Below are 25,495 nucleotides of genomic sequence, written 5' to 3'. Positions count from 1 at the left end.
GTTTTTTTTATTTTATTTGCTAGAACTTGCTACGTATACGATGTTTTGAAAGCTACAGCTGCACACTCTCGTCCCTCCGGTGCGGGAGGTGGCGCTCGACTGCTGCCAGGCGTCTTTCGTCGCGGTTGGAAGAAAGACGAATTGTGTGCAGTGCATGCAACGGTGGAAGCTACAAGCTTACTCCATTAGTGCTCTCTGAGTACAAATATACACAACAAAAATGACCAAACTGCAGCTTTTGCATCGCGCTCTAAATGAGCGCATGATGGCGGCAGTGGAACAGATCATGGAGATGGTCGGTGGCACCGTGCTGGAGTATGAAGAGGAGACGGCACGGGTGCGGAAAGAAAACGAAGTTCTGAGACGGAGGCTACAATCGATGGAGGACACAAATCGCGCGAACTGGCCAGGTACTACGACAGCGCGTAAAGATCGGGATCAGAGTAGTATACCATCCAAAAAGAGTTTGCAGCACCTAATAGCAAGTCGATGAGTCTTTGACGCTTACGTTTGGATGTCGCACGGTTTTTCTGTTAAAACAGTAAAACTTTAAACACCTTGTGCGCATTCAACGTTTTGCTTTGCTATACCTGATCGTTATGCAAAAGAGGCAAATTGACCTCATCGTTAAAACATCGACTGTTAAACAATAATGTTAGCTTGCGATTGCATTAGACTGCCCGCATATTTCACAAATCGGAAACTGCGTCACCGCAGGGTAACGTTCACTCCGCTACAGATGTGTTTCAATGTTATCACACTGAGTTGAATATGTTGTATTCGCTTCAATACGTCAGGGGGAGGGACGCAGGGCTGCACCCTTTTTAGAGTCTAGAAAGAAACCTTTAAGAGGGATAGTTCACCACAAAATGTACATTTATTCATTGTTTGCTCACCTTCATGTCATTCCAAACCTGCATGACTTTCTTCTGCAGAACACAAAAACATTTTTTCAAGAATATTGGTAACCAGACAACGTTGTACCCAATTGACTCTTATAGTATGGACACAAAACCATTGATTTCTCAAAATATCTTTTGTGTTCCATCAAACAGGTTTTAGACCACATGAGGGTGAATCAAATGGGGACATTTATTTTTTGTCCCATTGGGTCTCACTTGGTCTCATCATATGTCACCGTTTTTTTCCTAGGCCCGTATGACCCTGTCAGTCTTTCCACCCTAGATGAGTCGACTCCATCCCAGCAGGAGCAGTGTGCTGTCAGCTTTGAATTTGAACAGGAATCACAGACTGTATTGATCAAAACCGAGTTCGCTGATGACCCCCTGTATATTAGACCTGTAAACGCCTTTGCCACGTTGCCTCAAAGCACTGATCAGGGATTTCCCATTGCTGGGACAAGTGCTAGTATTACCTACAGCCAGACAGAAAGTGTGAAGTGGCCCTCTAGCCAAAATTACATGGAACCCCTGGAGTTTGATCCAACTCCATCCACCATGTTCACGTACGGGGCAGCGCGGGGCAAAAGGCAGAGGATGTCCTTTGCTTGCCCAGATTGTGGTAAAGTCTTTGGAAGGGAACAGACGCTAATGTTTCACTTGCGGACCCATTCTGCAGCGAAGCCATATGAGTACCGCAGGCGCAAGGCATGCTTCTATGGTGACGGTTTAAGAAAGAGGAAACTGCGGGGGCTCTCCCAGGTAAGCCTCAACATGTTGAAATTTCTAGTGCAGGCACTGTTGCTTTAGCATTTGTTGATAGGCTTTACTTTTTCAAAAGCAATGTTATAAAAACTTGTTTTTCTGTCACACACAGATATCAAGAGAAAATACAGGTGATGTTTCGGATGGCTCTGGTCAGGCAAACAGGAGTAGGCCGTCAGCTGAAAATCCAGCTGAAGAACAGGAGTTAGACAGCGTGTCTACTAACAGTAACCAAACCAGCAATGCTAATGTCCCAGAAAACATTGCCTCCAACCCTGAGCCTCTTCAACGCAAAAAAGTTAAAAAAGGTCTCAAAAAGAAGTACAATTGCTCAATGTGTGGTGACAGATTCTCTACAAGCGAACGACTGGAGTTTCACATGAACAGCCACGAGGTGAATGCAGTGAAGTCACCTAACCCGCCAAGCAAAGAAGAAGGACAAAAGGTACCGCTTATGTTCTCTAGCATAATAAATGGTGTGTGTTTAGACATGCGCATACCCAGAGTCTGAGACCGCTGGTGAAAATTCTACTTTTTGAAGTTTTATTTTCATTACAGACTATAAGTGTAACAAATTGAGTGAAAAAGTTGAATTTGCATGAATATCAGAATTGCTTGCTCCCAAGCATGCATACACTTAAGCTGGCACGGACTCATTGCAAAACCTGATAATCCATCCCAGTTTGATCTGAAAATGCTCAAAAGCGCTTCTTTTATGCTATACTAAAGGGTTTACGTGGTGAATATAAATAAACTTGCATTTTATTTTTAGTCACAGTTTTGCAGTTTTCTATAGCTTTGTTTATTTTCAGGTTTCCATGAAAAATATTTAAGATTTTCAAAGTGATTTTAGACTTTCAGTTCCTTCTTTGACATATTATGTTTTCTCCTGCCTTGTGCATAGACATTGATCACAAACGTTTGAAACCAATAAATAAAAATGTATTTATGTTATAAAATAAAACGATTTATTTATACATGTATATTTATTATATTATAATATTTTGTGGGGCAAGCACAGCCAAAGATCCCACACTAGTTTTAATTTAGTTGTGACAAATAAAAAACCCAAAGTGTATGAAAAGTGGTATGTGTATAGTAGTTCAGTTAAAACTAAGATAGTAAGCGCTGATCCCAGGATGAAGTGAACGTACAGCTAATCTATGAAGAGAACGAGAAAGCAACTACTGAAGGGGATGCAGTTTAAATGGTGAGTCTGAGGACAAAAGCAACTTAAAAATGGCTTAATGCACATTGTTCATGCAAACAAACCTGGCACCTTGATGGTCACTGTAAATGGGTATATTTACATTTTAGTAGTGAAGAACTTGTTAGAATAGCGTCGGGAATATTATTCCCAATTTTAAAATGAAAAGAAATGGTTTGTTGCAGACTGCGATCATATCGTTAACATTGTAATATCTAGTTAGCTAGATAATCTGTCTTTAGGTAGCTAAAGAAGGGGTTGCCATTTATCTAAAATAATCATCTGAATAGATCAAGTTGTTAGTAGTTTTTAGTCCTGCGGTTGTAGTTTACAGATAAGAATTGTTAGAAAAGGTAGACTGACTTAGTTGATTTAGACTACTCATCTAATAAATACATTCCTTGTGTAATGTGACTTTTAAAGGTAGTCAGTTTTATAATATCCGAAATAACACAACTAAGATTTAACATGAACTTTGTTTTTGTCATTGCACAGGTGGCAATATCAAGCCGTTGTTTTAGCAAAGTTTGGGACTACTACACAAAAGATGCAAGCGGCCAAGTCGTCTGCAATGTGTGTTCAGCCAAAATTAGCCAGGGGTCCAGAGAAGTGGCTAAGAAGAATACATCTAATATGTGGTCTCATCTTAGAGTAAAACATAGGAGTGTATTTTTGGAGGCTAAAGGATATGTAAAACCAATTAATTCGTGGATCAACACTGTGAACACCCATGTGGTCAAATTAGAATATTGTGAGCAAGTGGAAAGTGAGCTAATACAAGAATTAAAGGTTGAACCAGGCTTTGAAAATGTGTAAACGTGACCCTGCCTGCTAAAGTCTTTTTTATGATTTGCACAGTATATATAGTCATTCTAGAAATCACACAGCTTTTTATTTTTTACATATTTAAAAAATTGGTTTAATCATGTATATATATATATGCAATATATATGTGTAATTATTATACAGCGTTTATAATAAAACGATTTACTTGAAATTAAGTGTTCGAGTCGTTTTTTGTGTGATAAGGAGTAGTAGATTTAGCAAAATGTATTTAAAACACTATTGTCTGTTTTAGGTATTATAAAAGGGTATACTTTTTAAAATAGTGTTGTTTTGATGTATTTCACACATTTAACATCATGTCATTACATTAATACATTTTAAAGGGATATTTCGCAGGCAAAACAAATTTCCACATGTTTTGCTCACCCTCAAAGCATCCTAATTGAATGTTACTTTCATCTTGAAGAATAATACAGTCGAAGTTATAATACCACATATCATTTTACTTCTAGGTGGTAGAATGGGAGTGAATGGGCGTCAACTTTTTGAAGCTCCAAAAAGTGCATTCATCGATCAAATAACTGCTCGACATAGCTCCGTGGTCTTAACAAAGGTCTTCTGAAGCGAATCGTTGCGTTTATTTAAGAGAAATATCCAATGACAGCACTATTAACGTTGATGTCTAGCTTCCATTATCCAGAAGTTCTTTCATCTAAGGATGTACTTTTTGGAGCTTCAAAAAGTTGATGCCCATTCCCTCCCATTCTACCGCTTGGAAGTAAAATGATACGTGGTATTATAACTTCGACTGCATTATTCTTCAAGAAGAAATTCATATTCAGTCAGGATGCCTTGAGGGTGAGTAAAACATGGGGACATTTTGTTTTGACTGTGAAATATCCCTTTAATTAGTTTCGGTATTGTTATCATTACATAATGATTTCATATATTAGGCCAAATCTGAATGAAAACGTTCTCTAGGTAAAATGGCCTTGGTAATACTGCAATCTATAGCACTTTTAAGTAACAGACTTTTTTTAACCCAACATTGACTTTCACAACCAATGAACATTACAAGTCTCTGTTAACATGTCTCTTTTGGCTCCTCTTAAATGTTAAATGGGCTTACATTTGTTTCAGAAGGTGGCCAGAAGTCGACACAGCTTCCCTTGTCTAAAGTGTGACAAAGTCTTCCGTCGCTTACACACTTTCAACTCCCACATGAGGATGTCACATGTGAGTGAAAAATAATTATTACATAAACCATTTGATGTAAATGTGCCGGACATGCACAAACTATGTCATTTTGTCCCTGAACATCTTTCGAACTTCATTTGATGCATCACCTTTAATATGTGAACATTGGATTGTTGCTGTCCTTCCAAAACCCCAGAATGTCCAAATTTGCTGTTTTTCAGGGAAAGAAAGTACACTGTACTTTTTAAAAGATTAAACAGTGTTGTCAAAGTTGACAAGCACTTTTAAATACTTTTTATTCGTTAGATATTTGCAAAAACCATTGACAAACATAAAGGGTTACTTATAAAAAATAATGAAATATGGAGATACGAGGTGTCAGAAGGACAGCAGCGATATCTTCTTGTACCACCAATGAATGGAGTATCTTTGTTTAAAGGAACAATACGGCATTTTTAGGAGGATCTATTGACAGAAATACAATATAATATACAAAACTATTTCTTCAGAGGTGTATAAAGACCTTACGTAATGAACCATTATGTTTGTAATACCTTAGAATAAGCTATTTATATCTACATACAGAGCGGCCCTACATACATTGAATTAGCCGCCATGTTTTGTGCAGCAGCCCTAAACGGACAAACAACTCTACAACACACGTTTCATCTCCCTTTTTGCTGCGGTATCGTGGTGAAACGGATCGCGGGAAGATCCGTGATCCATACGGATCGTGCTCTCCGGTGCGGAACGCATGTGACCCGCGGATTAACTGAAAGTTTATTCATCATTGAGTAAAACGCGCTCTCGCTCGCTCTCTACCACTCTCTCAAGTATCTGGACAAGTACAATATTAAAGCGGTTCCAGATAAACAATGACGCTCAAAACTGCTCCGTCACACAGCTAATATTACAACAGCAACATGTCTTTGTATGTTAGTATGTTACTCACATACTGATCCGAATCAAAGCAACCTCCTCAAGGGTGATTCTTAGACGATCTTTCTCTCCAACGTCTCTCTGCTGGAAAGTATCTCCATAGATATCTGTGAGTATCTCTGCTAAAAGCCTTAGTACCGCGGGTCTTAACGCGTCTCTGCTGGAAAGACTTTATAATATTAGCGCAGGTCCTAGCTCCTGTCTAACTTTTATCCTTCTTTTTAAACTTAAAATCCACAAACCTTTAATTTTATGTAATACATAAGACATAGCTCTTTCTACAGTCTTTCTAATGCCCGCAAAATCTCTTCCCTTCGTCAACATGAGAACGACATCTTTTTGTACTGTGGTGGCCACCACCGTGTTTGGACTGAGCGATTCGTGGCAAATCTATAATACAACGCTAGTGGCCGCTGTTAATCAAGAACTGCGCCTTCAAGTCTGGATATTTGTTTTCCTTGCAGCTTTCTGAACAAGAAGACATTGACGGTGAAAGTGAAAGTGTTGAAGTGCCCCAAAAAAGAACAAAGAAAATCTGCTCTTGCCCACACTGTGGTAAAGTGTATACTATGAAAGGCTGTTTGAGGACACACATTCGGACTGTTCACACTAAGAAAATAACAAGTACTTACTTTCAAATCATGTCTCGCTTCGGTCGGACAAGGTCGCAGAGGTCTTTAAACCAGGTGGGTTATTTTGTTTACACATTTGACACTGGCATGTTAATATACATATACAGCATCTCACAGAAGTGAGTACACCCCTCACATTTTTGTAAATATTTTATTGTAACTTTTCATGTGACAACACCAAAGAAATGACACTTTGCTACAATGTAAAGTAGTGAGTGTACAGCTTGTATAACAGTGTAAATTTGTTGTCCCCTCAAAATAACTCAACACACAGCCATTAATGTCTAAACCGCTGGCAACAAAAGTGAGTACACCCCTAAGTGAAAGTCCAAATTGGGCCCAAAGTGTAAATATTTTGTGTGGCCACCATTATCTTCCAGCACTGCCCTAACCCTCTTGGGCATGGAGTTCACCAGAGCTTCACAGGTTGCCACTGGAGTCCTCTTCCATTCTTCCACTCGACATCACGGAGCTGGTGGATGTTAGAGACCTTGCGCTCCTCCATCTTCCATTTGAGGATGTCCCACAGATGATCAATAGGGTTTAGGTCTGGAGACATGCTTGGCCAGTCCATCAGCTTTACCCTCAGCTTATCTTGGGGTCGTTATCATGTTGGAATACTGCCCTGCGGCCCAGTCTCCGAAGGGAGGGGATCATGCTCTGCTTCAGTATGTCATAGTACATGTTGGCATTCAAGGTTCCCTCAATGAACTGTAGCTCCCCAGTGCCGGCAGCACTCATGCAGCCCCAGACCATGACACTCCCACCACCATTCTTGACTGTAGGCAAGACACATTTGTCTTTGTACTCCTCACCTGGTTGCCGCCACACACACTTGATACCACACCAAATAAGTTTATCTTGGTTTCATCAGACCGCAGGACATGGTTCCAGTAATCCATGTCCTTAGTCTGCTTGTCTTCAGCAAACTGTTAGCGGGCTTTCTTTTGCATCATCTTTAGAAGAGGCTTCCTTCTAGGACAACAGCCATGCAGACCAATTTGATGCAGTGTGCGGCGTATGGTCTGAGCACTGACAGGCTTGACCCCCCCATCCCTTCAACCTCTGCAGCAATGCTGGCAGCACTCATACATCTATTTCCCAAAGACAACCTCTGGATATTACGCTGAGCACATGCATTCAACTTCTTTGGTCAACCATGGCGAGGCCTGTTCTGAGTGGAACCTGTCCTGTTAAACCACTGTATGGTCTTGGACACCGTGCTGCAGCTCAGTTTCAGGGTCTTGGCAATCTTCTTGTAGCCTAGGCCATCTTTATGTAGAGCAGCAATTCTTTTTTTCAGATCCTGAGAGAGTTCTTTGCCATGAGGTGCCATGTTGAACTTCCAGTGACCAGTATGACAGCGTCAGAGCGATAACACCAAATTTAACACACCTGCTCCCCATTCACACCTGAGACCTTGTAAAACTAAAGAATCACATGACACCGGTGAGGGAAAATGGCTAATTGGGGCCAATTTGGACATTTTCACTTAGGGGTGTACTCACTTTTGTTGCCAACGGTTTAGACATAAATGGCTGTGTGTTGAGTTATTTTGAGGGGACAGCAAATTAACACTGTTATACAAGCTGTACACTCACTACTTTACATTGTAGAAAAGTGTCATTTCTTCAGTGTTGTCACATGAAAAGATATAATAAAATATTTACAAAAATGTGAGGGGTGTACTCACTTCTGTGAGATACTGTATGTTTGTGTATAGTAAACCACACTAAAGGGCTCGGCATACTACATTAGAAATCGAAAAACGACCGTCTGTGACCTGATTTCGAACAAAATCTGGTCCAAACGACAATTTGTTTCACTACTTCGCCGCCGCAAACCAAACAGAACTCTCCGGGAAAGTTTGTGTTGGCCGATAAACACCCTTCCGCCACCATTGGCCCATGGCCATTACGTAATAGGTGGGTGTGTTATGTAGCGCCACCTGGTCTGTGGGAAATAACGCGTCATTTTATTTGCAAACGTCATGTAAACCCCGCCTGTAGAAACAAAGGGGTGTTGGATTGTTCGAAAACACTATGCCGTCTCTCAATGTTTTCGAGCTTCGTTTTACCCCCAAACGCAGAACGAAAGCGCAATTCGCCTGGACTATGCCGAGGCCTTAATGATTAATTTATAATGAGCACAGCTGAGATGCATGGAGTTTAAATCGATGTTTGATGACGTGATTAGGTCATAACACGGTTCTAGTCATTTTTTCATGGTTTAAACATGAACGTGATTTGAATGAAAACTAAATGTGTTTTTTTCTTTAGCAATTGATGAAGACCGCTGATGAAGCAACATTACACGATGCTGGCACCCATATCTGCGAAATTTGTGACAAAGTGTTTGCTTCATCAACATGGCTGATAAAGCACATGTGCATCAGCAGGAAAGAAGAGCAGCCTGTTCTCAAAAAAGAGTCAAAAACTGGTGAGATGCAGCGCAAGAAAGGAAGGGCCAATAAAAAGGTAAGCCTATGTTGTTTGCCTAAATCCATCAACTCAACCGCTGAAATTAGTCTCATATGTTCCTCCTTGAAATTTGTGACGTTTTGCGAAATCAAATGCTGTCTGTTGATTCATATAAAATATTTATATTAAATAATATCTTTCATTTTAATATCAACGTTTATTTGGTAAATGGAAATATTTTCTTAGGGCTTCATATTGTGTAGGTTTACATTAGATTTTGGTTTTGAAATCAGAACATAAATGGACATGCGCACATTGAGTAAGCCACAAGAAAACCAGCATTGGTGTTTACATGCAGAGTGAAATCGGGGTAATGTGTAAAAAATATGGGTGTGCCTATCGGGTTTCGCATAAATTTTTCGAATTAATATCTGTGTCCTAAACGTCCACCATATTCCCAGAAACAGCCAGTTCCATAATTGGTAGTTTTATTGTGGTGTTTTTAAAAGGAATATTTTGAACAAGCAGCGGCAGTTCCTGAAGCCATGGCGTTACTCCATTTTGATCATTTTGCTTGGGTTCCCTCTTCCTGTCACCAGTATGCCTGCTTTTTGTGACCCTGGGAAATGAAGGAAACATGATGGATAAGACATTTTTCATTCTGTCAAAGTGACCAAGGAAAATGATCTGTTATTTTAATCTCTGCATAAATGTAGAGCATCACATCTTTAATGTATATGCTTTGTAAATAAGCATTTTATTGAATTATCATCAGGTATTCGCAGTCATCTTTACTCGCAGGAGTTCGCAGGATCTGTTTTCTTATTAATTTCAACGTTTTCTTCTCCGTCCACCACTTCACAGAGTTCTTCTTCGGTCAAGTCATTGTTCCATTTGAGACTGCCTGAAACATCAAGAAAATCTTCAAGATATCTGGATCGTGTGCCCCCGGTTTTCAAACGGGGAGGGATATTGCCTGATGTAACTTTAAATCAAGTGTCCCTGGAGAAACGACATCTACTGTACGTGAAATCAGCAAAACGTAATGGAAAACCAAGACCAGATCGCTTTGCTGCGCTTATGTTTAAAAGTTTGATCCCGCATGACGTGTATCAGAAATGGACACACACGGTTAACTTTGATGGCTCCAGAGGAAAAAACGCACTGCCTAACAACGTACGGGAAACGATTCTCAAAACGATTGATCAGACTTTTCAAGTTCCAATGACAGAAGAAGATTTCAATTTGATAAAAAGGCGAATTAATGAGTTTCTTAGAAATAGACGGTTGAAATTACTGCGTTCATTGAACAAACCGTAAATTTACATGCTGCAGTTACTGTAGAAATTTGAGGATTATGTCCTTTACTGATCTGTGTGCTCTCTGCTTTTGTATACGTTATTAAAGCTTCATGTTTTTGGAAAGTGAAAAGCTATTTATTTACATATTTTATTTTACATTTTAATGACCCTATCCATGCAGAGGGCTTAAAAAAGAAAAATGAACACCAAATGCCTTACTGGGATGAAACAAAAACCTTGTATATTTATAAGTGTGGTATATTTAAGTTTGATATTTCCAAAAAAGATTAAAATAATTAATATAATAGCTTGTTGGTAAGATGGCTCAGAAATGTTTTTTTTTTTAAGATTAGTTTTTGGCGGGGTTTTTTTGCCTTTAATTGTACAGCTATTGTTTTAGAGAGGGCAGTAAGCGAAGTGGGAGAGAGAAGGGGGTGGGTTCGGGAAAGGACCACGAGACGGAAATCGAACCCAGGTCGCCCGATGCGCAACCGCGCCACATGTCGGCGCACTGCCCACTAGGCTATCGGCTCCGACACAGAAATGCTTTTTTATATAATGGAAAAGATTACGATCCTCTTTCACTGTTATGACCCGGCCAAGACCAGGTTTGAATATTCAATAAGTAAATTAGCTGTCGCTCTTTGTTTAAAGAATGAAACATTGCTGCCTCAGCTGGTGTCTTTTCTGTGGGTCTTGAAACCACATTATCGACTTGGACATTTTAAAAATGTGTATTCACAAAGGGCATCTGGGCATTTTCATTATATTTAAATCTACATATTTTAGGGCAGTACTGTATATCATAGCTGTCCTTCCGAAACCTTGGATGTGTAAATTGGATGTTTTTCAGGAAATGGAAAAAAACACTACTTTTTAAATGAATAGATACTGTGTTGTCAAGATTGACAAGCAGTTTTAAATACTTTTTATTGATTAGATATTTTCAAAACCCAGTGACACATAAAGGGTTTTAACTAATATTGATTTATGACAAAAACAAATATATGGAAATATGGAAATACAAGGTTTCAGAAGGTCAGTAGTGATATGCTTGTGAGAGCATTCGTGATTGATTAAGTACATTTCTGTAAGACTTTAAACAATCGGTGTTTGGTCAGAACTATGTTGTCATGGGTTGTATGTGTGTGTGTCATGATCCCTTTCTTCACTCTCATTTAGTTTTTCTGTCCTTCGTAATAGCCCTCTCATCTTAAAAGGTTTTTAGAAAAGATCCCTTTTTGTGCCTCTGTATCTGGTCAGTTTAATCAACATTTGAAATTAACTGATGAAAATAACTTTCAATTTCCCGTCTGATCAAAAATTGCACTGTAAACATAAAAAACAGATTTAATTTGTTTTTAACTTGGCAAGTGACCATGGTATAAGCAGGATAATCAATAGCTAGCCATGCATTAAAGGATTTTAATGCAATTCGCAGAGGCGACTCTTGGCCTCCATGTGTGCATTAAAGTCCTTTATACCACGGGGCTGTTGAATGCTTCAGTCTGATTGGTTGACAAATGTTCTATGGATATGCATTAACTTTCAGTAAATGCACAACTATGAAGAAGTTCCAGGTCTGCCGACCGCATTACAGTTCCATATCACTTCGCCAAGTTTAAATATAACAGAAAGGTTATAGTGTAGCCTACAGGTCATCACCTCACAGCAGCCTGCTCTTGATCTGATGTTTATAATGTCACTCAAACTTTACTGATAATGGAAACGCATGCACAGTTTCGTTTCAACAAACAAAGAATTTAAAAAACAATATAGAAATACATATACTGAAATCGAATAAATAAAATAACTACATAGAAAAACAAAATGGATTAATAAACACTGATAGCCTACTGGTTCATTTTCCTCTTCATGCTGCTGATACAAACAATTCGAGGAATAAATAGTATTATTATCACTGGCTTTTCTGTCACATTACTGCAAGCACGGAGGTGTGCGCGTGGTCTCTCGCTCTCTCACACACAACACGTAGCAGTGGCTCAAGCCTCCGAGTCCGTTCGCTTTAACGGACGCTTAAAATGAGATGCGCAAGAAAGTAGTCCTACCATCAACAGCATTTTAAAGATGATAACATGACAAACGTTGAAATTAAACATTTGATCAATGTCCTGTAGTGTGGTAACCGTGGTATAAGTGGAATAATTGACTCCAGTCCGTTCAGTTATTCGAAAGTTACTCTGCTTCGTATCGTGTCCGCATTACCACCTCTGGGTGTGCATTTACTTTCCAATAATTGAACGGCCCGTCATCAATTATTCTTTACTTAATGCACGTCTAGCCGTGGATTATCCTTTACACCAGTGGTTCTCAACTCTGGCCCGCGAGATCCATTTTCCTGCCGAGTTTAGCCCCAACTCTGATAAAACACACCCAAACAAGCTAATCATCGTCTTTAGGAATAGATGCATTTAAAAACTCGGCAGGAAAATAGATCTCGTGGGCCAGAGTTGAGAACCACTGCCTTACACCGTGTCTACACCGGGCGTGGTGTGGACTTTGGAACCCATTATAATGGGTAAAATTTTGTCCACAATGGATGTCGCATGGCGCGGCACGCCAAACTCATTAAGAACAGGCTGTTGTCTTGTGGGGCGTCACGTCCGGTGTAGACACAGTGTTGCTTGATTTGTAATTTTTTTACTCTTTTAAAAGTGCACATTTATGTAATTTTAAGAATTGTTAATTGTGTTTTTCCTCCCAATGCAGCCTTCGAGGAAACAAGCATCTGAAGAGTCCGAAGGTGACAAAAAGATGGACAGATCCAAAATGCCTATCAGTCCTGCCACCTGCAACAAGAAACCTAATCCCAAAAATCCATATGGGTCTGTCCTCTTTAGCCACCTTAGTCTGCAGCCCAAGGTTGTTCTGGAACCAATCATGCCAAAACGCACGTACTGGAATACAGTCCCCAGCATAGACGCCTGCAAATCGAGCTTTAATGTTGTACATACCTCATCCCCAGCTCTGGCTGATAACAAAAACGTTAATGTTACGGAAGGACAGACTGCGGATCATTGCTCAAGACCAGCTGGATCATTTAGTCAAGACAAGAAGAAAAAGGTTGAAAAGATCTGCAGTGTTATACCTGAGACAGACATTGTCTGTGTGACCATTGGACCTCCACAGAACGACTCTCAATCCGAGTTAGTAAACCAGGAACACTATATAGTGATAGATGATGAACCAGAGACAGAACCTATAGGAACTAAGCGTAAAGACATTTCTGGGAAAAAGTTGAAGACTGCAGTTTCAAAGTCCGCATTCCACAAAACCACCCGTAGAGTCACAACAAAGATCAGCAATCCAAGATTATCTTGTCTTGTATCTAATCTTGTCTTTTCAGACTCCGAAGATGATCTGGATGTTACTACGAGTCCTTCCAAAGGTTCTGACAAGAAGAAAACTGCCATGCTTGATAAAACTCGCTCTAGTAAAAAGCATGCAAATGACACTCAAGAAGTGATAGTAATAGATGATGAACAACAACAGACGGTGACACAAACCGGCTTAACATTGACCAGTTCCGAGTTAATACCTGATGCTGAAAATCACTCAAAGAAACCTAGAGGAACAAAGCGAACAAGGTTATGGGTCAACAAACAGACTGCAGTTTCAAAGTCAGATTGTAAAGACGACATAGATGAAGACTCTTCCAAAGGTTTTGATGAAAATCACCCCAGTGTATGTCTACCAAATGACTCCCAAATTTTGAATTCTGAAGCTGAATCCTTAAAGGCTGATGACGCCGCTAATATCAAAAGTATTGACAGTGTGTCACAACAAACTGATGGGGATGGCTCCGTGAGTCAGGAGGAATCATGTGAAACATCAGAGTTGATATTGGCTGGTCGAGGATCTCTCTTGCAGCACATGCGAGCTCATGCTGATAAGAAGCTACTAGATGTGCAGGATATCATTGCCGATGATAAAACAAATAAGCCACCAAGTGTCAACGTTAAGGTATGCAAGTAGCATTTTTTTTCTTGTTGAAATGCAAAGAGAGATTACATCAATCTTGCAATATGTAAATATATAAACGGAGGTGTTGAAGTATCTCAAGTTATATTTATCCTTTTTTTATCCTTTTTCTCACTTGAAGATGTCAGATAGGGATGATTCAGAAGAATCTGGAGCCTCGGGGAAGACTGACTCCTCTGTAAAAAATGTGAAAAGTTCTGAGGAAATTGACATGCTCTCAAGCTCCCTCGCAACCAGCCAAAGCTCCAAAGACAGATGCACGTATACAAAGAGCGGCTGGAAACAAAATAAAGAAGATAGTTTTTGTGAAACAGCATGTAAATCGCAGCTGAGCCAGACTTTAGAATCAGACATTGGTACTTCCGTTCTTCAGGGATCATCGGTAGACCAAACAGATCACCCTCAACCTGATGGCGAATTGAGTGCTGTAAACCAACCTTGTGTTTCAAACGTTGGCTGCTCTGACACACAACAAATCGTTGCTCAACAATCTGATTGTGATTTGCACAATACTGGGCTAAATGAAGACATAAAACTCTCCTCAAGGCCGAAAGAAGAGGTAACATCAGGTGTTGTTTCTTCGGATTCTTCCTCCTCACAAGATCTGCAATCAAATAGTACACTCAGTCCAGCCATTGCTGGTGATACACAGCAAACCCAAGTTTCAGATGTACAAAGGGGCATCTTTATTGGCTCAGGCAGCTCTGATGTGAAAACTTTTACAGATCCAGATAGCTGTAATGCTGAACATACCCAACATTCCCAGCCTGAAAGGATTGGAAGTCCAGACCCGGACAGAAGAGGAACTCCACCAGATCCCAACCTAAATCCTCCTGTGCAAGACATCAAACCCGCAGGTCAAACATGTTACCCTAAATCCAAAGATTGTGATCTCACAGAGGACTCGTACAAAATGACCGGGGATGGCAGTGATGATGCTGCTGAAGCTCAACAAAACTCTGCCACATCAGTCACCGGCCATAACAAGAGAAAAAGAGAAGCCGATAATATCAGTCCAAAAGAGGAGTCAAAAAAAAGGCACCCAAGTGCACACCCTCAGGTTAATTCCTGATTTAATTTAGATGATAATGCCCTTTTGTGAAATTCTGTTCATGGCTTTTTGTTATGTTGTGCATAAAAACAAAAGTACTGGCTGTTCTTTGGTACTAAAGTTGTAGGACTATCAAGCAAAAACTGATATACAGATTGTGACGAGGGAGGCGTGACGAGAGCCGTGGGAGGAGGAAGCGAGGCCGGTGATGTGATGTGAGAGCCGTGGTAGTCGTCCGCTTGTTACTTTTGTATTTTTGTTTTGGATTAAATGTTTTGAATGTTCGCCGGTTCCCGCCTCCTTCCTTCCATTTTATTGAGCTTTATTACAGTGGTGCCGAAACCCAGGAGGAAGGAGGTACATGCTGTCAAAGAGTACTCGCTGCTGAGGGGGATCGCGGTGCCGAAGAGTTCGGGCAGCGCAGACGAGAGAAGTCCACGAGCGGCTGCCCGGACGGGACGAAGACCTCGCGCCGTGTCCTGGGTCTGAGGTGGGGTGGCTGCCGTCTGCGAGGGAGCGAAGAGGTCAGCCCCGCTTGCCGTGGGCCGGAGCCTGCTACCGTCCACCGGATCGGGGAGGAGCAGGAGGCGGGGGACTTCCTGCCGGCTGCCCTCATCCGGAGGAGCCATCGCCGGCCGCCAGGGGTCGGAGGAGGAGCGAGGGAGCGTCCAGTACCACCACATGGCACCGCGAGGAAGAGCCTCTCGGCTGGTTGAGGACCGAGCGACAGCGTGTCGGGGAACCGGACAAATTTTTTTTCCCTCTCTCCCCTCTCCTGCCCATCGCCCCTGGTGCTTCCGTCCCCATTCTCTCGTCTCGTCGGTCCATACCCCCAGGCGCTGGGGCCATTGGGACTGGCCCCCTGGGGGGGAGTAGGCACAGTCCTGTGGGTACCCCCCGGCCTGTGAGGGGCGATGGGGGTATGTGACGAGGGAGGCGTGACGAAAGCCGTGGGAGGAGGAAGCGAGACCAGTGATGCGATTGATAATGAGCGTCAGCTGGGCGCCACCGGCCTCGTATCTCCCACAGAGGAGATCGGAAGCATAAAAGGCCGAGCGGCAGGAGCATACGGCGAGAGAGGACTGGGCCCGGACATTAGTTAAGTTTTGTTTATGTTTGTGTTGCCGGCAGTCGTCCGCGAGGGGCTGCCGGCTTGTTACTTTTTTGGTGTTTTTATTTTTGATTAAATGTTTTGAATGTTCGCCGGTTCCCGCCTCCTTCCTTCCGTTTTATTGAGCTTTATTACACAGATTTATTCATATGTTAAACAATTAAAACATTAAATTGCCTTTTGAAAATACATTTGGATTTATTACAGTTAATGTTGCTTTTTTGCAGTCATTGTCAGATAAGGATGCATTATCAACTGTTGAAAAAACTCAAAAAGGTCCCGAATGTCATGCCAAATCCAGCGATGAGAAATCGTTCAACATGCATTACTGCCTCTACTGCAAGAAAACAAGTTCTAAAATAATATCTCATCTTCAAACAGTTCATCCTGATGAGCCAGAGGTGGCAAAAGCTCTTGGCTTTGACAAGAACTCAATGAGAGGAGGCAGATTTTGAACCTCCTGCGAACTAGGATAATTTTTTACACGATGCAAATGCAGTTTAACTTAGTCAACAAGACTTAAATCAGGTTAGAAAGTTTGCAGCAGTTAGCTCATTCAATGACAATGTTTATTGCATTAACTGTTTATGTTTATTTAGCAAGAAGTCTTTTGCCACCCATTTAGAGAAGTGCAAGGGAAAGTGTCCGAACACTGAGACTAGCTGTAATAAAATGTTTCCCAATGCTGACTCTGTATGTCCAAATCCCATCTCCTCACAGAGTCCAGAAACAATTGATGCTAATGTTGAACCATCAAGTCTTAGTCTAAATATAACTAATGACATAGACAAGCTAAATATTGGTCCTGAAACATCAACTCATTTATACAAATGAAGTTATTTCTGCTTTAAATTCATTTAAAGAGTTCTCCCAAAAGAAAGCCATGGAAATATTGAAGTCAGTCAATCGACAGTAAAGTGTAAAAATGAAGTATGTGTGGATCAGGAAACGAGAATGACTGCAGCGTCAGACGTCAACCTTACAACCCACCCAAACAGATCACCCAAATGGACTTCTGACAGTGCCCTTGGAAGTCCATGTTATGATTTCAGCCCACCTTACAATGACATAGACAAAGATAGCCTAAGAAAGCCTAAAAACCCCATAATACTGGGAAGGAGAGGTAAGAGAAGGCACTTGCATATCCAAAACCAAGTAAATCTTTTTAATCATTGTTTAACTTTGATTTTTTTTGGCAAGTCTAAAGGATCTTCAAAAACTGATGTTCTCAGACCTTACTGTATACTATATATGAAAACACATTTGCTCCATCACCAATTAAAGATTGTTCACAATTGGATTGTTCACCCAAAATAAAAAATCTGAAATCATTTACTCACCTTCGAGTTGTTCCTAACTTGTATATATTTTTATTTTCTGATGAACACAGAGAAATATATTTGGAAGAATGCTTGTAACCAAACACTTCTTGGCCACCATTGACTACCATAAAAGGAAAAATTGCTTTATACACTGCCCATCCAAAAAAAAGTCACCACCTGGATTTAACTAAGCAAATAGGTAAAAGCCTCCCATTGGATTGGAGGTCTAGGTTCAGCAACATTATGTGCCCAAAGAATGAGGTCAGCTGACTACCTGAATACTGTATACTGAATGACCAGGTTATTCCAACAATGGGTTCTTTCTTCCCTGATGGCACGGGCATATTCCAAGATGACAATACCAGGATTCATCAGGCCTCAAATTGTGAAAGAGTGGTTCAGGGAGCATGAGACATCATTTTCACACATGGATTGGCCACCACAGAGTCCAGACCTTAACCCCATTGAGAATCTTTGGGATGTGCTGGAGAAGACTTTGCGCAGCGGTCTTTCCCATCATCAATACAAGATCTTGGCAAAACATTAATGCAACTCTGGATGGGAAAAATGGACATTCTGGATATTGCAGAAGCTTATCGAAACGATGCCACAGCGAATGCCTGCTGTAATCAAAGCTAAAGGCGGTCCAATGAAATATTAGAGTGTTTTTTTGGGACAGGCAGTGTATTTCTTTGTTCTGATGAACACAAAAGAAGATATTTTTCAAAGAATGTAGGACAGTAAATAGTTCTGGAACACTTTTGACCACCATTGTACTTTTTCCTACTATGGTAGTCAGTGGGGTCCAACTGTTTGGTTACAAGCAGTCATCCAAATATCGTTCTCTGTTTTCAATCAAACAAAGACACTTAGACAGGTTCGAAACGACTAGAGAATAATTCATGACAGGATTTTCATTTTTGGGTGAACTATACCTTTAACTTGCTTTTTTTCTACTACTGCTCTTGTTTCTGTGATACTAATATGGTAGTCTACTATTAAAACTTGTCTTTGTAATATTATGTATAAAAGCTGTATGTACTAAATGTCAATGTAAATGAACAGATCTAACAGTTTTTCAAAACTGAGACCTTTAGTCATGTTTATCAGATGCAGATCACACATGGCGGAAATTGTATTAAGAAACATGGAGTTGTCGGGTGTGAATTCATTGAAAGAATCTTGAGCTCACGTTTTGACCTCACATTTTCATATTTATTTTTTTCCAAACAAAAAAATATTTGGTATCACTTCAGTATAGGGGGCCATTCTCACTATTAAGTTGTTATTAGCATGCCTACTATTGGCATATCGGCTGTTTATTAGAACTTACAAAGCACATATTCTGCATGACCAGACTCAAGTTCAAGTAAGGAAAAAGTCATAGTTGATGGTTTGTTAATAGCGAGAATTACCCCCTATACTGAAGTGTGACCAAATATTTACCTCTTTAAAGCCATGGAACGTGGATGATGACTCGCAGGGTGATGTGGAGAGTGTTATACCAGACTCAAAGGTATATGCCTGTCAGCACTGCACGGCAACATTCTGCAGGCAGTACACCCTGCGCAGACATCAATATACTCACACTGGTAAGTGTGCAAAACCCTGCGTCTGGTATGAAAATGTTTAACGATAACTGCTACATCAGCTTATGTCTAAGCATGTCTAACCTTAACCCTTTTGAATTACTTGTGTACAACATATCCGTTTTTCCTCAGATGAGAAGCCGTTCTGGTGTCATCAGTGTAATGTGGGCTTCATTCAGAAGTATCGCCTTTTACATCATACATTAAAATACCATGGTGAGTGAATTTACACTTGAGGCATTTTTGCTATTTATGATTATTTTTATGAGCTAAATCAAGCTGTTCTTGTTCCTCGGGTGCTCCATCGAGCACAGACGAAGGGAAAAGGCCAAAGAGAAGAGTCCATGGTGAAAACACAACAACCATAGATGAAACTAGCCAAAACGTAATAAGACTTGTTTTTCTTCAAATATAATAATTAATTAAGTTAATTATAATTAACATTCACTTGTGTCAATACAGCTATCAGCGGAGAGTCCTGGACACTTATCAGATGATGTAAAAATAGAAGATGATACTGCATCCACAAATCAAGGTAAAGTAATTTAAGTAAATCTCATCATTTTCCCCTTCTACTCTCTTAAAGCAACAGTTCATCCAAAAATGAAAATTCTCTTCAATTACTCACACTCATGTTGTTCCAAATCTGTATAAATGTCTTTGTTCTGATGAACACAGAGAAAGATGTTTGGAAGAATCCTTGTAAACAGTCCTTGGGCACCATTGACTACCATAGTAGGAAAAAACTGCTCTATACATTTCTTTGTTCTGTTAAACACAAAAGAAGATATTTTGAAGAATGTAGGACAGCAAACAGCTCTGGGGCACTTTTGACTGCCATTGTAATTTTTCCTACTATGGGAGTCAATAGTGGTCAAGAATGGTTCAATTACAAGCATTCTTCTGTATACTGTTTACTAGGGCTGCAACAACTAGTCGATAATAAAATAGTTGTCAACAAATTTCTTTATCGATTAGTTGGTCTGTGATGTCACTTTTGCTGCGCAGTTTTAAATCAAGGGCGTCTTCTTGCCTTTTAAAATGATCTCAATCTCTCCGTGCAGCACGAGCTTCGCAGTTTTAAAGTCAGACGTGTCTCTCCATGCAACACGAGGTGCGCATTTTAAAGTCGGAGAGGTGTTTTAAATGACAAAATTAAAGATTATATTAGTAAAACCAAATTTGTGGCTAAATACCCTGATTTGGGGGGTTTATTAAGTTCAGAGGTAGGAATTAACGAAGTACATTTACTTGTACTGTACTTAAGTACACTTTTTGAGTATCTGTACTATACTTAGTATATTTTTTTCTGGATACTGTTTACTGTACTTTACTACATTTGAATGACAAATATCTCACTTTTCATGCCACAAAAAAAAAGATTTCCTTGGCCAACCGTCCCCTCCCTCCCACATTTGGGAGAGACTATTGTTGCCTGCTTCTAATATGACACACCTGAATCAACTCATCAGCCTTGGTGTGTTAATCAGGGAGACATCCACAACATTTTGAGAGCAGGCTAATGAGCTCAGGGGTGTATTCCAGAAAGCTGGTTATGTGACATACCCGGGTAAGTTTAAGGGTTAGTTAGCGGATAACCCCAACTTTCGGTTCCAAAAACGGAGATAACTTTCAGGGTATGTAAGTAACCACAGCAACTTACTCTCTGAAGATAACCTGCTCCGGAGCAGGTTATGTTCCAGGGTTAGTTCATTTTAAGGAAATGTTACTGTTACTAAGCTTTAGGGGTTGTCTGCGCATGTGTGCGTTTTTGATGAGCGTCAAGTGGGCGTGAAAACACAGATTACGTATAATATATTATAATTTTACAGCAATATTACAATTACATTTCCAATCTCACCCATCGCAATTTAGCATTCACAACAATTTTTTTTATTAACTTTATTATTTAACCTTGTAAAATGAAATAATCTTTAAATAAAATAATGTAAACTGTTATTGTTAAACTTTATGTAGGCTATTTATATTAAATATTGTATATACTTTGAATTAGGTTTATTAAAACATCTCCAAATATCACTGGATAAATATAAACATCTTACAATTTCCAACAGTTAAAGGATGTTAATAGTGAAGTATTTTAACTCCCGAGGATTGCATATCATTGTCCACTTATTATGCAATATTTGATGCATTGGGTCAAAGAAAGTTGTGGCTTAATTGTTAGAGAGCCAGATTTAAAACTTCAAAGGTTGCAAGTTCGATACCCAGGCTGGCAGGTTTCCATGGCTTTATTAGATGACCCCCCAATGGGATTACCATGGTATTGTAAATTATTATATTTAAATATTTAAATTCTTATTATAATTTTAAATCCATTTACATAAAAAAATACATAAAACATTTAGACTTAAGGTTTTTCCTACTGACTGTATTACATAAAAATGTCTTTCATCATCAGCCTCCTCCTACAGTTTAGTAAAGGCCTTTCTCCAAATTACAATGAGCCTTTCAGGATAGGCCGTTTCCACCTCTTTTAACATTTGGAAAGCCATGGCTTTTTAGCAAACAAAGTCAAAAGAAAAAAAAAAAAAACTAAATGTATGTGTATTTGAAAGGGATATATAAAGGCTACTTGATTATGATTATTAGCATTGCACAATTATTTTTCCAAAATTATGACCAATGTAGTAGTTTCTAGAATTAAAAGATTAATATGACTACATCAGCAACTGTTGCAAATAAAGCTGATACAAAGCTGATGCAAAATCAGTTTTCAGAAAACCAAATAAAGGTATATTTTTTCAGGAACATACAGAGAAGGAACAAAAAAGAGGTTTAATACTGCCTGCCTTCAAAATTACCAATGTGATACATATACACAACACAATTTTGGTCAAATACTATGGTAAACACGTTAAAATTACAGTTACAAACATCTCAACAAATCTACAGTTTATGTAACAAAGATAGCCATGATGAGTATATATTTTAAATATAGTATAAAAATAGTGCATATATTTAAAATATATCTTTAATTAAAGAATTAATTTATAGCGTTTATAGTTTTATAAACACAACCTAAATAATTTGATTTTATGATTTTTATCCCACACTTTATACACTGATGCAGATTTAAGTCTGTGAAAAAAAACTCTGATTTATAACGTTGTTTTACAGTCAAAAACTTTAAGCTTCCCGGCCATTTCCATGGTGACTCGTGAAATCTGTGATCCATTGACAATGTTTTCATGTTGTTTCTGTGAGCGCGCGTTAACTATGGGTATCTTTCGGGAGGTTGATTAAACTAACTCTTCACAGGTGGTTTGGAACCGACATACCCCGAGTAAGCATGGTTTGGGTTAATCAACCGAGAGTTCAGGGTTTAGCTGACGGTAAGTTAACCCTGCTTTCTGGAATACCCCCCCAGTTGTGTATACTTTTCCCATCTCTGATTTAGTTACAAGCAAAAGATCTAATTAAACCTTTTATCCGACTAATCGAAAAAATAATCGCCCGACTAATCGATTATCAAAATAATCGTTAGTTGCAGCCCTACTATTTACTGATGCTGTTTTACGGCTGGAATACACTACAAAACTTTTTAAATCTGTACAGATTTTTTTTAAACTAGACATCATACACTTGCAGACTTTTCTAAAGTTTCAGATAGAAACACACTAACTGATCAAATATGCAGACTGGCACAGACTTTCTGCAACAAGTCCAGACTGAAAAGCTGGTCAAAATCTGAGCAAAAGTCTTGTAGTGTATTTTAGCCTTAACCTGACTAAAGGTTCTTTTGTTTTAGACACACAGACAGAAGAGTTCCATTCAGAAGAAGCACGTTCTCTGTTGCAGCTGGAATGACACGGATTTGACACAATTTATGTGATTTTGTATTGTAGTCTTGTTTATAAACAAACTGTGCGATAATACCTTGGTATAAAGTCCACGGTACAATATTTATTGAAATATTTAAAATGAAAAATAATGATTTGGAAACGTGCCATAAGCATCCTCTTTTCCTTATCCTCTAATCATAATTTAGAGGTATGAGTTATAGGCCCGGTTTCACAGACTAGTCTTATTTTAAACCAGGACTATGCCTTAGTTGGATTAGGATATTTGAGTCACTTATATAAAAATGCTTTAGAAAGAAACATTACCTATGTGCATCTTTAGACAAAACAATAGCACTAACATATTTTACGATATGTTAGGGCAAGTTATTTTCGGTTGAGACATTTTTTTCATTTAAGTCTGGGACCAGCCTTAAACCTTGTCTGTTAAACCGGGCCATATATGAGGGTCAAATGACCTAAAAATCCCTTTTATCAAATATAATAATTGCACCAGATGGACCTTGCCAAAGGTGTAACATCTATTATTTTTTCTAACATTCTCTATGTTAGGCCCGGAAGACCTATCGTTTCATACAGTCATGTGACCATGATCATATTTAAACAATTTTGCCACTGCGATAACACGATATCGATAATATTGTTACATCCCTATTAAAAACAGTTATTTGATCTGTTAATTTAAATGAAATTTTTATTAAAAATGTTTACAATCTCAATCTGATGTGTTATGCTTTTTTATGGAATGCTTTTTAACCTACTGTGTTGTGTAAATCCTGTTTATTATTGAGAAGCTGAAATAAATCACTTCAAGTTTCGAAGAATGTAAGGGTGTATTTTTTATATGCAGAAGTAAGATTTTTGACAGATCTTTCAAGTACCAAAACGATGTGTGCTACATTTATATATCCGTTTTATTATCTATTTTAGGGAGTGTAATGATTTATTTGGCACTTTATTTAAAAACTGCACTTCCCCTCCCGTCCAAAAGATGGCGCTAGGCGTCATTTACTTACATCAACCTTTTTCGTAGTGGTCGCGTGTTTTTATGTTTGAAGGAGGGAACTTTAATAAATTCGTACTGGTCCTGTTTTTATGTTCATCGGAAAAAATACAGCGATTCTTACCAAGTAATAAAATGACTAAACTGGATCGTTTGAACACTTTTATGACGGAGCGCCTAATGGAGGCGGTGAAGGAGATCATCCTCACAGTCGGCAGTACAGTGCGGGAGTATGAAGAGGAAACCGAGCGAATCCGAACCGAAAACGAACGGCTAAAAGAAATGTTACGGGCTTCAGGATGCTTCCCTGAACACACAAATGCAGGTATGATTGTTTTAAAGCTGACGAAGTGACGTTAAACTTCGCGCAATGTGTCTTCAGTGATGCATGTTTTGTTGCGCAGTGCTTAAAATAGGTCAGTAACTTACGTTTGGGCTCTGAAAAGGAAGTTTTTATTTACGTTTATAAGATGAACAAACTGCTCTGAGTTTGTTTTCGTTTCGTGGTTGTCATTTGATTTGGTTTACGAGTTTTACTAGTGGTCACGAAATAATATCTTTTTATAGTGTTTTGTAAATATCTGTTGTTTGTTGAAGCTGTCATGTATTGCATGTACATATTATTAAGGTCAACATATACATTGTTTCTAACTTTGTCCAGTACTGAAATTTTACTGTTTTATGCTACTTTTAAGCTCTTCAGTCCTTTCAGCCCAGACCGATTCCCAGCCAGAAAGAAGAACTGGAATATCTTGAAAAGATCCAACAAAACCAGTGGCAGGCACATCTCGAACAACAAATAAAACCAGAAGAGCCTGCATGCTCCGCCGACGCTTACCAAGAATCTACAGCTTTGCCATCGATAGTTGACAACAAGGACCTGTGTGCATCTGACACAAATCCTGCTGATGATGATGAAATTACAGACTTTCCCAAAAAGATTAAAGTTGAAATAAACAGCTTGTGTTCAGGCGATGATATAAGAAACACTGAGGATGCATATCAGAGTTGGTCACCGCATAGTCCAGACCTCCCTTTAGGGATGGCGGACTTCCACAGATCACAGCACCCAAGTCAACCCACACACACTACCAATGAAACTCCTCCCACTTTATCCCAGCATAGCAGTTTATCGGATGGTGCTCATCACTTGCCCTATCACAACATATTATGTACCAACAGCTACAACTGTAACAGTAAATGCTGTGAAATGCAAAAAAGGACAATAGCCAAATCTAGTCCTGTATGGAAGTATTTTTCTCTCAAACAGGGCGATTGTAGCAAAGCAGTGTGCCTTATGTGTAAAGCTGTCATATCCCGTGGCCGCAAAGAGTACACCACGTCAGCTCTTTTAAAACACCTTCGGATGAAACATGGTAAATGTTAGCATCATTTGTTATTTGAATGTTAAGTATGTATGTGCTGTATTAAATTCAGAAGTCAGGAA

At 39.4% G+C, this 25,495-nt stretch overlaps 1 protein-coding gene across 2 annotated transcripts; it reads left to right on the top strand.

Annotated features, from left to right (window-relative positions):
- The first annotated feature begins 126 nt into the window (after positions 1–126).
- On the top strand, positions 127–25,495 carry zgc:66474 (uncharacterized protein LOC327500 homolog). Of its 2 annotated transcripts, XM_057346731.1 has the most exons (14): positions 127–410; positions 1,153–1,661; positions 1,777–2,109; positions 4,798–4,893; positions 6,258–6,479; positions 8,705–8,902; positions 12,877–14,130; positions 14,270–15,208; positions 19,089–19,224; positions 19,354–19,437; positions 19,536–19,606; positions 19,684–19,756; positions 22,994–24,373; positions 24,744–25,495. In XM_057346731.1, exons 1-13 carry the CDS (start codon positions 221–223, stop codon positions 23,050–23,052), a joined length of 4,164 nt encoding a protein of 1,387 aa, XP_057202714.1. In that variant the 5' UTR covers positions 127–220; the 3' UTR covers positions 23,053–24,373; positions 24,744–25,495. The 2 variants fall into 2 exon arrangements, with proteins under 2 accessions (XP_057202714.1, XP_057202715.1); XM_057346732.1 differs by lacking the exons at positions 22,994–24,373; positions 24,744–25,495 and adding an exon at positions 22,504–22,895.

The sequence above is a fragment of the Triplophysa rosa genome, linkage group LG11, assembly GCF_024868665.1.
Source record: "Triplophysa rosa linkage group LG11, Trosa_1v2, whole genome shotgun sequence".
NCBI classification, from domain to species: domain Eukaryota; kingdom Metazoa; phylum Chordata; class Actinopteri; order Cypriniformes; family Nemacheilidae; genus Triplophysa; species Triplophysa rosa.
The sequence above is the reverse complement of the archived record's forward strand: the minus strand, read 5'-3'. Positions and strand labels throughout refer to the sequence as shown.